Raw genomic sequence first — 10,277 nt, 5'->3', positions numbered from 1 at the left:
GCGTGGGCTTCCGTGGCCATCTCCCTGGCTGACAGCAGGGCGACGCGGACACCTGGACGGGGAGCTGGGAGGGCCGGTGCGGGCTCGCAAAGCCAGGGAGAGGGGGTATGTCTTTCACTGTGGTTAGGAGCACAGGGCTGGGAGTTAGGGGGCCTGTTCGAATCCTGCTCCACCATCTCCTGGCTGTAGTACCTGGGGGGAGTGATTTTTCCTACCTCTGAAGCTCAAACACCTTGTCTGTAAAATGGAAATATTCCTTCCTTCATGGAATTTCTGTGTGGATGAAACAAGATAATGTATGTAAAGTGCTCAGCATGGAATCTGACAAACATCTGTCCATCGACTCACCCTTTAATTTATTCATCCATCTATCCATCTGTCTTCCCACCCACCCACCCATCCCCTATCATCCTCCCATCCATCTATTCAGCTGACTGTTATCTATCACTCTCCTCCACTAAACCATCCATTTTTATTCACTTATCCACCCAAATCATCCCACCATTCTTCCAATTGTACCTCTCAGTCATTCATTCATTCACTGTCCCATCTCTTCAGCAAATAGACATTGTCAACTATATGTCTTACACCAGCCCTTGGGACCACACGGCAACAAAGACATATGAAGTACCTGACTTAACGAGGAGACAGGTTAGATAAAAAGACACACCAAAAGCAATTCCAGGTACCAATGGGTCTGCCTAAATTTTACAGGAGTGGGGAACCTTTCTTCTGCCAAGGGCCATTTGGATATTTATAACATCATTGGCAGGCCATACAACATTATCAACTTAAAAATTAGCTATGAAAAAAGCTCCTAAATTTATTGAATTTCGAGTCCCGCCTGTGATTGCCTTGGCAGGGCCAGACCAAATGATTTCGTGGGCCATATATGGCCCCGCGGGCCAGACGTTCCCCACCCCTGGCTAAAAGGTAGAGCGTGGTGATGTTCAAGAGAACCACGAGGTGGTGGAGCAGCCCTTTTAAATGGAAAGTGAGCGCCTCTCCAGGTGAGACCTCAATGACAAGAGGAAACCAACCACAGCAAGATCTGGGAAAGACCATTCTGGACAGAGGAAATGGCAGGTGTAAAAGTCCTGGGGTGGGAATGCATTGGGGCAACTGAAAGAAAGCTGCTCCCAGAGCTTAGTAAGCAAAGGAGGGACCAGAGTAAGAGGCTCTTAACCTGGGGACCCTGGATGGGTTTTAGTACCCATGGACCACTTGATATTCTCTGCAAAAGATGGGTGTCAGGTGTGTTATCTGGGCCCTAGGAGTGCCTCACTCCAAAAGGACTTGAGGCAAGCCCATCTAGCTCACTGGGGAGATTGGGGTATTAAAGAGAAAGGGCCACTCGTATTTATTGAGCAACTACCACGTGCTCTCTGCCCATGAGACACATCATTGAACCTAATACCACCTCCCCACACCCCTTCAGACAGAGAGGAATATTCTCATATTATTATTATTGTTATTTGTTAATCTTCACCTGAGGATATTTTTTCCATTGCTTTTTCCGAGAGAAAGTGGGAGGAAGGTAGGGAGGGAGGGAGAAAGAGAAACATTGATGTGAGAGAGACACATCCATTGGTTGCCTCCCTCACACGCCCCAACCTGGGGCGGGGAGCGAACCCAGCAACCCAGGTGAGTTCCCTTGACAGGGAATTGAACCTGTGACCCTTTGGTGTGGGGTCTGACGCTCTAATCATTGAGCAACACGAGCCAGGGTGAATATTCTCATTTTATAGAGGTGGCTCAAAGAGGGCAAGCAACTTGCACAGGGCCACACCTGATATGGTCCCACAATTCCACTCCTAGGTATATATTCGACAGAATTAAAAAAAGGTATTCAGACAAATACTTGTACAGAAATGTTTATACAAACACTATAGATAAGAGCCAAAGGGGGGAAAGCGACATAAATGCCCAGTGATGGAAGAGCGGGCAAATCGAATGTGGTGTATCATACAATGGAATATTATTTTGCTATAAAGAGGAGTCAAACGCTGACACACACTACAACATGCTAAACATGCTCAGCGAGAGAAGCCAGACACCAAAGGCCACCTATGGTGTAATTCCATTTAAATGTCCAGAAAATAGACAAATTCATAGAGACGAAAAGCAGATTAATGGTAGTCAGAGGCTGAGAGGAGGGAATGGAGAGTGACTGCTAAAAGGTACAGGATTTTCTTTTGGGGTGAAGAATATGTTTTGGAACTAGATACAGGTGGAGGCTACACAACATTGTGAACGTTCTAAATGCCACTGAACTGTACACTTGACATTGTTAATGGTTAGTTTTATGTTATGTGATTTTTTACCTCAATTAAGGTTTAATAAAGCTCCCAGAGCCACTCTCTACTGATCTTAGGTCATGCGCCCTCCCTTCCCCCGAACCAATCCCAGTAGCCAGAGGGATGCAGCCCTTTGATTGGTGTTCAGTGAGGGGGTAAAAGCCCCATTCCTACTTCAGGTTTGAGAGGGGTAAGTGGGGGCTGAAGCCCTCCCTCAAGCCATGAGTTGGCATTCTTCTGGAAGGGCTGCAATTTATTTTAATTTTAATTTTATTTAAAAAATTTTAAATTTATCTTTATTGTTGAAAGTATTACAGGTGTTCCCCCTCCCCCTCCCCCCCACTGATCCCCTCCACACCTCATCGGTCCTATCCCCAGGCCTTCCCCACACTATTGTCTCTTTGGGTTATGCATTTATGCATGTAAATATTTGGTTAATCTCTGCCCACCCACTCCCCCATCTGAGATCCCTTAGTCTATTCCATGCTTCCAGTCTGTTCTATGTCTCTGGATCTATTTTGTTTATTAGTTTATTTTGTTCATTATATTCCACAGATGAGTGAGATCACATGATATTTGTCTTTCTCTGATTGGCTTATTTCCCTTAGCATAATACTCTCCAGTTCCATCCATGTTGTCCCAAAGGATAAAATATTGGAAGGGCTGCAATTTAAAAATTCATACAGAAGTGCCTTACAGGCTCATATTGGTCCTGGGAGGAGCTCCCAGATCAGGGACTATTGCTAGGAAAAAGGGGGAATGATACTAAGAGAGAGAAAAATTGCAATGTTTAGTATACTGCCCTTTTACACATAGTTTGGGTTGGCTCCAAAACCATTCATGGCTCCCTATGGCCTATGGGATAAGGGCCCAAAGCCCCAGCGTGAGAGTCAAGGTCTGCTTTGATTGAAGTTAATCTGGGGTAGGTCTCCAACTGGCCACTGGGCTCTGCTCCAGCTTGGTCATGTTCAATATTGCCATGAGTGGCTGTGTGTACATTTGTGGCTGGCAGGAAACTGTGCTGAGTACATTTGTGGCTGGCAAGAACCTGAAGTACAGGGAACATGCTGGAGGCTAGAAAGCGGATTAAAAAAAAAAAAATCTTCAAGGGCTGAACCATCTACAAGGTGAAAGGGGAGTCAATGCCAAGTACTCCCTCTGGGTGCTAATAAACCTGACCGCTAGAGGGCGATAGGGGCCTAAGCTGGTAGCAGGTTATAGACAGGAAGCTAGACTCCCTGTGTTCAAAATGTTACTTTCTAGCTTTGGGACTTGGGTCCACTTATAGCTCCCTCTATGTGTCAATTTCATTATTTGTAACATTGAGATAACATGTATCAATCATGTATTCTGCCATATGCTGAAATTACTATTTGCTTTATGTTTTTCTTTTCTCACACTGATGTACGTAGGAAACATTGTGTCACTTTAAGAAGTCATTTGTCACAGATCAAAAATAACCATAAAACTAGATACAGTAACAACAAAAAGTGTTAACTGCAGTTCAGTGATTCTTAACCCAGACTGCACATTAGAATCCCCATTTGAACTTAAAAAAACGTGGCTCTTTGCAACAATTGTAGCTTAAACGTTCTTCACTGCAAGCTTCCTTAAGAGACAAATTGCTACCCTTCTCATTTTTATCTCTTTACCTGGGGTACTGGTTTTGAAAGTTGAGGACGTCTCAGAATAATCTGCAGAACTTGCTAAACCAAACCTCTGGGTGTTGCCACACACGCAGAGTTTCTGATTCCATAAATATAGGGAGACAAGAATTGGCATTTTTAACGAAGTTCCTAGGTGATGCTGAGCCTGCTGGTTCAAGGACCACATAGAACCACTGACCTATTTACATCCAGTTACAGGATTTTAAACTATTGAAGTTGTATCGACACTAAAGTAGCTGCTTTTTTTCTCAGCAAGATCTCCATGCCACTCACCCCCAGCAGGTCCCCAGCACACCCTGCCTTAGATTAACAAGTACAGTGTTATTATGATAGTGACCTGATCTTCAGAGGTTTTGTCTGGACTTACTGACAATCCAAAGTTATTGATTTTTCCCGTGCTGTTCTTATGTGCAAAGTACCTGCCACACCATTTAATGAATACTTGACTGACACTTAAATGAGAAATGAAGGGAAACCCCTGCCCCCAAATGAACAAACAAAACCCCAAACTGATTTTTAATTATAAGAAGGAATTTAAATAACTGCACAAGGGTCCCCAAATCGCAGGCAGAAGTCCTAATGTCCGAGAGACAAGTGGCTTACAAGGCTCTGAAAAAGATGAAGGGATGTTTCTATATCCAACCTAAATATAGTTTACAAGTCCTTGTGAAATTATAGGATCATGGGTAAATTCAAAATTGTTTTTTGGAGGGTTTAGCATCATAAATTTCGAGGTATAATGAGACCCTTTTGATCATTTTAATGCAGCACGATTTCAAATTAGCATCAACTAGCATCACGCCATTCTATGATTGTCCCCATTTTACAGATGTGCAAACTGAGAGTTAGGGGGAGAAACCAGTTGACCAGGCTTTCCACGGCGTAGATCAAGGATAGGAAAATTAATCTGCAGTTCCAGAGCTCATTCCATCACATAGTAGCGGCACGCGACCAGGAAACAAAAGTGTCCCTAGGGCTCCCTCCCCAGAGCTGGAACCCGACACCACAGCTCCAGCTTGGGGAGGTTCTGGCAGGTGAGGCTCCGCTCACCAGGCAACGCCCCCTGCGGGCCACAGCGCGCTGGCACTGCGCGCCCGCCCGCCCCGCCCCCGCCCCCCTCCACGTGCGGCGCACACCTCGCGCTCCCGCGGTGGGACTTGCCTCTCGCCTCCCTCTCTCCCGCCCTCCTCCCGCCCTCCTCCCGCCCCTCCGGTCCGGGCCTCCCATTGGCTGAGGACTTCGTCCCTCCGAGAGCCGCCCGGCCGGTCCGCGCCAGGCCGGAAGGCCCGCCCCACGAGTGGCCTTCCGCGCTGTTGGTTGGTCCAGGCAGCTGTCAGTCAGGGCTGCGGGCCCGAGTCGGCGGCGGGGGCCCGGGGTCGGTGCGCGACCCGGACTGGCTGTGGTTTCCGGTTCCGCGGGGCTGGCGGGCGGGCGGGCGGCCGGGAGCGGCGGCGGCGGCGCCTGACAGACAATGAGGGCGGCGGGGAGGCGCTGAGCGGCGGCAGCGGCAGCGGCGGCGGCGGCGGCGAGCGACGCGGGGCCCGGGGGCGGGGCTGGGCGGCAGCCATGGACAATCAGGTGAGGAGCGGCCGCGCCGCCCCAGCGCAGCCCGCGCCGCCCGCCCGGCCCCCTCCCTCCCTCCCTCCCTCCGCCCGTCTCTCCTGGGTCCAGGCCTCCGGGCCCCCGCTCGGCGCCCGCCCTCCCCGCTTTGTGCGCGCCCGCCGCTCCCCGAGCCTTTATGTGGGGCAGGGGCGCCCCTCCCCCATCTGTGACCGGGGCCTGGCTGGAGCGCCTGGGACCCTCCTGAGGACCTCGGGCAGGCCTGGCCCAGAGCCCCCCTGGGACGCCCCTTGTCACCCCAGTCCAGCCAGGAATCCTCTGAGACGCTCCCCAAGAACCCGGCCCAGCTCAGAACCCTCACAGGCGACCCAGACCCCTTAGGGGCGCCTTTTGGGATCCCAACCCGACCCAAGCCCTTGGGATATCCCTTGGGGTCCCAGCCCGGCGTCCCCAAAGGCACCCCTGGGGAACCCCTCAGGTTCCTCAGATCCAGCCTGTACCCCCTTTGGATCAGAGCCGTCCTGCCTTTTTTCCTTTCTGGACCCTTGCCCCTGAGTCCCCTCAGACTCCTGGAGTCCCCAACCTGCTGCCTCCTCTCCCTTAAACCAAGGCTGGGACCTGATTACCTCCAGAACCCCTGGGACCTTGGTTTGCAGCCCTCTCCTTCCTCAAACCCTAAGTCTTCTTCCCTCTCATCGTCTTCCAGGCCTGAGTCTCCCCTCTCATCCTGTCCCTGCCTCAGCCTGAGTGTCTGTTTCCCCTCAAACCCTGGCTAAGGCCTGAGTCTTTCCCCACAAGGACCCAGGCCTTCGTTGAGCAGCCCCCTCTTTGGGCCTGGGGTTGGTTCCTCGGATGCCTTTGACATACTCTGCTGCCTCAGCCTCCTCTGGTTTCAGGCCCTGGTCACCCTCCCTGAGACCCCAGTGCCTTAGGAGCTGTCTCTTTCACCTTCAGACCCTCTTCTTTTAGACCAAGCCCTGGAGCAGTTTCTGCTCTGACCTGGAGCCCCCACACCCTTCAGGCACTAAATGCCGCACATACCTCAGGACTTTCAGCCCGGACCCTCTCCTCCCAACACACCTCATCATCCTCCCCACCCCCTTTCCCCAGCATCTTAGAGCTTCCACCTAGAGCCTTGCTGCAAACCCCAGGTGGTTCCCTAACCTCTGTAAACTCTACCCATGGCCCCCCTCCCTTCCTTCTGGAAACAGAGCCGGTGCTGTCAGTTCTGGTGAACCTGAGGCTTTTTTGACCTCTGGAACCCCCTTCACCAGCTCTGTGCTGTTTCCTCTTCAGTACCCAGGCCTCTTCCCTTCCTCAAGCCCAGGACCACTGTGGCACCCAGCATAGGATCCTTTATTATTTCTCCACCCTCCCCTGCTGTCTCTGGTTTCCAGGGGTGTGAGGCCAGGAAAGGCGGTGTGGGGCTGTGGGGGTGGCAGCTGAAATCTCTGCCATTAGTGAGGGCAGGTTGGGGCGTCCCTGGTTGCTGGCGCCACTGAGGCGGCTCTGACTGGTAAGGTGCTGTTCTGTGTGATGTTTCAGGGGTGTAGGCCAGGAGACCTCTCCCCAATCCATCCTGGCTGCCTGTGGTGGCACAAGATCATTGAAACTTGTGTTTGTGGCACCGTCTCACTATAATTTCCCTTGTGGCTTTGGTTACTACCTTTCTCTTCAGAGGGAAGGAAGAGTTTATCGCATTTGAATGGTGGCGTTCTGCAGCGTGAATTCAGTTCCCTTGAAGATACAAAGCTTGTTGCCTTCCGTTCATATTGAGTTAAAAAACAAAACAAAATATACCTTCAGTGTCCACTTTCAACAAAGCTCACCTCTGGAAAGGGCTCGTTGGGCACCACATGGGCATAGAATATCACTCCTGCCTCTTACTTGACCTGCTGGTTCCCCGGGAAGATGTCTTAGGCCCAAGTGTGTTCATTCCCTCTGAACAGTTGTCATTTATGTAAGTGGAATGGTGAGAATAGGTGGCATTCTTGGTCTGTGACAGAGTGGACTTGTTGAACACACTCTAGAGAGTGAGATCTGCATTACCCAGTGCTGTGGCCACCAGTACCTGTGGCTCTTTAAACATAAATGAACCAAAAATGAAAAAGTCAGTGTGTCAGTCATGCCCGCCATATTTTAACTACCCAATAACTACTACTGCTGACCTGTCATCCCCCTCATTGGGCAGCCTGGAGAGATGGCAGAAAGGTTCTTTTGAGGCTGCTAGCCTAGATCCTTGCAGAAGTATTTGCAAGTGAAACTGATCCCAAAGGAAAGTATGTGTCACCCCATAGACTGATTCTCCATCCTGGCTGTGTTTTCATGCAAATTTGAGAGAGTGCCCAAGTAGGCTAGTTGGCGGTCAGTGTTCCAGAATGACTTCTGGTACACGGCAGAGGCTTTGAATCCAGCAGAATCTCAGCCTTTCCCATTCTCCCCCAGGATGTCCCAAACCAGTAAGTGCCTCAGTCTGATGGGGAACAACAGGACTTCCCCCTAAGGACCTGGCAGCATTGGGAGTCTTTGCTTCTCTTTGCTTTCCTGTTATGTTCTCTAGAACTTTCAGGCCAGCTAAGAAAGGTGATTCTGTATTTTGCTCTGGGCTCCCAACTTCTCAGCATTGAAATCTTTCCTCATGGATAGGAAAAGTCTTTATGGTTCCCTCTGTCTTGACCCCAAGTCTGTACTTAACACGTCCAATGTCTGTGGGATTTGTATTTTTTTAGGGGGGAGGAGGCCATGTACTTTGGGGGGCGGGTGAAGATCTTTGCTCATTAGGTGTGTGATTTATCCAAGGATGGTAGGGAAGGATTAGGCATAAAGGCTGAGCAGATGCTGGGAGCGTGGGGAAGGGCTGCCTGGGGATGTGGGTTGCCTGGGGAACTAGAAGTAGTGTCAGTGTCTGGGTGATTCTGTTCTCCAAAGGACTAGGGTGTCCTCCCTTCACAGAAGCACTGGGCATGACACCCAAGATGTGTGGCCAACCCATTGAATCACACAGTTGAATTAATGCTGATTCCTCGAAAGTTTCTCTTGAGTTCTAAATTGGGAACAGTTGCTTGCAACCATAGTCTGTTGTTCTGGAAGGGGAGGTTTATTTCTAACGACGATGGCCCATTTTACAGATGTGTAAATGCAGGCTTCAGGAAGGCCCTGAGAGGAGGTCAAGCCTTGGTGGCATTCTTAGGTAGGTCTCTTCTTTTCCTGAGACCTTGGAATTGTTCAGAGCACTCACATGAGTGTGACTGGATTCTCCCCCACCCAGCTCTGAAACTTGCTTGGGAAGTCAGCATGCCAAGTTTTTGTCCTGAAGTTAATACAGTGGTACCTTGGTTTTCGAATGTAATCCATTCTGGAAGACTGTTCGAGTTCTGAAACATTCAAAAATTGAGGGATCAACAGCCAACAGCTGGGCCTCAGGATCTTTCACTCAGCGGAAGCCATGTGGCATGTTGGACTTCTGAGGCGTGTTCGAAAACTGAAGCATTTACTTCCGGGTTTACAGCGTTTGTAAACCGAAATGTTTGTCAACGGAGACATTCGAAAACTGAAGTACCACTGTATGTTGTAAAATACTTGAGGGCAGGGACCTGAGTGCTGTTCCCATTTATGTCCATGTAATGCAATTTTGTACAAGCTTTGGCAACTGTTGGTTAAATAAAAGTAACTCAGTATTGCCCTGGCCTCTGTGGCTCAGTGGTTAGAGCATCGACCTGAGCACTGAAGGGTCAAGGGTTCGATTCCTGGTCAAGGGCACATACCTGGGTTGTTCCCCAGTTGGGGCACGTGTGGGAGGCAACCAGTCAATGTGTCTTTCTCACATTGATGTCTTTCTCTCTCCCCCCTTCCCCCTCCCTCCCTTCCACTGTCTCTGAAAAAGCAATGGAAAAAATATCCTCAGGTGAGGATTAACAGAACAAAAGTAGCTAGGTATTAGACCCTTGTGACCAGGTCCACTGGCCTGGCCACAGTTGCCTTTATTGGGGTTGTGCGCATTTAAAAAAAAAATCTCCCCAAACTGCTCCCTGGAGAACTTTGGCAACACCCGGCATGCTGTCTAGATGTCTGTGGGCATCTCGTGCTTATATAATATATATTCTGTCCCAGGCCTTTCTGGTGGGGTTTTCAGGAACATGAAAACTAAAGATTGTAGGTTTATTTGCATATCCACATGGTCTGTACATTTATCCTTAGAGAGTTTCCAGAGAGCATTCATTGAGCTCCCTCTCATCCCTTTATCATTAACCTTGTGCCCTGGGTGAAAGGAACAAGGCTGAACAGAGCTAGAAGAGGGGTGCAGGTGTTGGCTGCTAGCCCCCTGTGTACCAGCAGTTAGAAGACTAGGGCCTCATGTAGCTTGGTTCTGTCTCCACTTCTGGCAGACTGGTCTCTTGACTGGATTGTCACTGAGGGCAATCCTTCATTTTCTGTCTTTTTCACATTCTCATTCAGTGGCTGCTCCTGAGAGCCCCCCACTGGGTCTGGAGGGAGAAAGTTCTGTGAAGAGTATTTTATTTGGTCTTGTGTTGCTGTCACTTCACGTGACCAGTACTTTTTCCCATTTCTGTATGTGTGGACCATGTTGCCAGCAATCTGCTGGTTCCAGTTAGACTTGGCAAAATCAATCCTGACTGTTGAGGGAAAATGCTCTTGGGTGCTTTCTCCTGGAAGAGGAGTGAATTGTCACATCTGTGAGAATTAGATGCAGTAGGCGAACTCCAGGCATAATTATGCCACTTAGTAAAGTGCG

The 10,277-nt window shown here is 49.7% G+C and overlaps 1 protein-coding gene across 3 annotated transcripts in view; it reads left to right on the top strand.

Moving 5' to 3' along the window:
- Positions 1-5,406: 5,406 nt before the first annotated feature.
- Positions 5,407-10,277, top strand: part of MLLT1 (MLLT1 super elongation complex subunit) — a 78,352-nt gene continuing 73,481 nt past the window's right edge. For all 3 annotated transcript variants that reach the window (XM_081136475.1, XM_081136474.1, XM_081136473.1), the window contains exon 1: positions 5,407-5,542. In XM_081136475.1, the coding sequence (XP_080992601.1) occupies positions 5,531-5,542 (12 nt within the window). In that variant the 5' untranslated portion in view covers positions 5,407-5,530. The remainder of the gene's footprint in view (positions 5,543-10,277) is intronic.

Source organism: Miniopterus schreibersii (assembly GCF_964146895.1).
Source record: "Miniopterus schreibersii genome assembly, chromosome: 4".
Lineage (NCBI taxonomy): Eukaryota > Metazoa > Chordata > Mammalia > Chiroptera > Miniopteridae > Miniopterus > Miniopterus schreibersii.
This window is presented reverse-complemented; position numbering and strand designations above follow the sequence as displayed.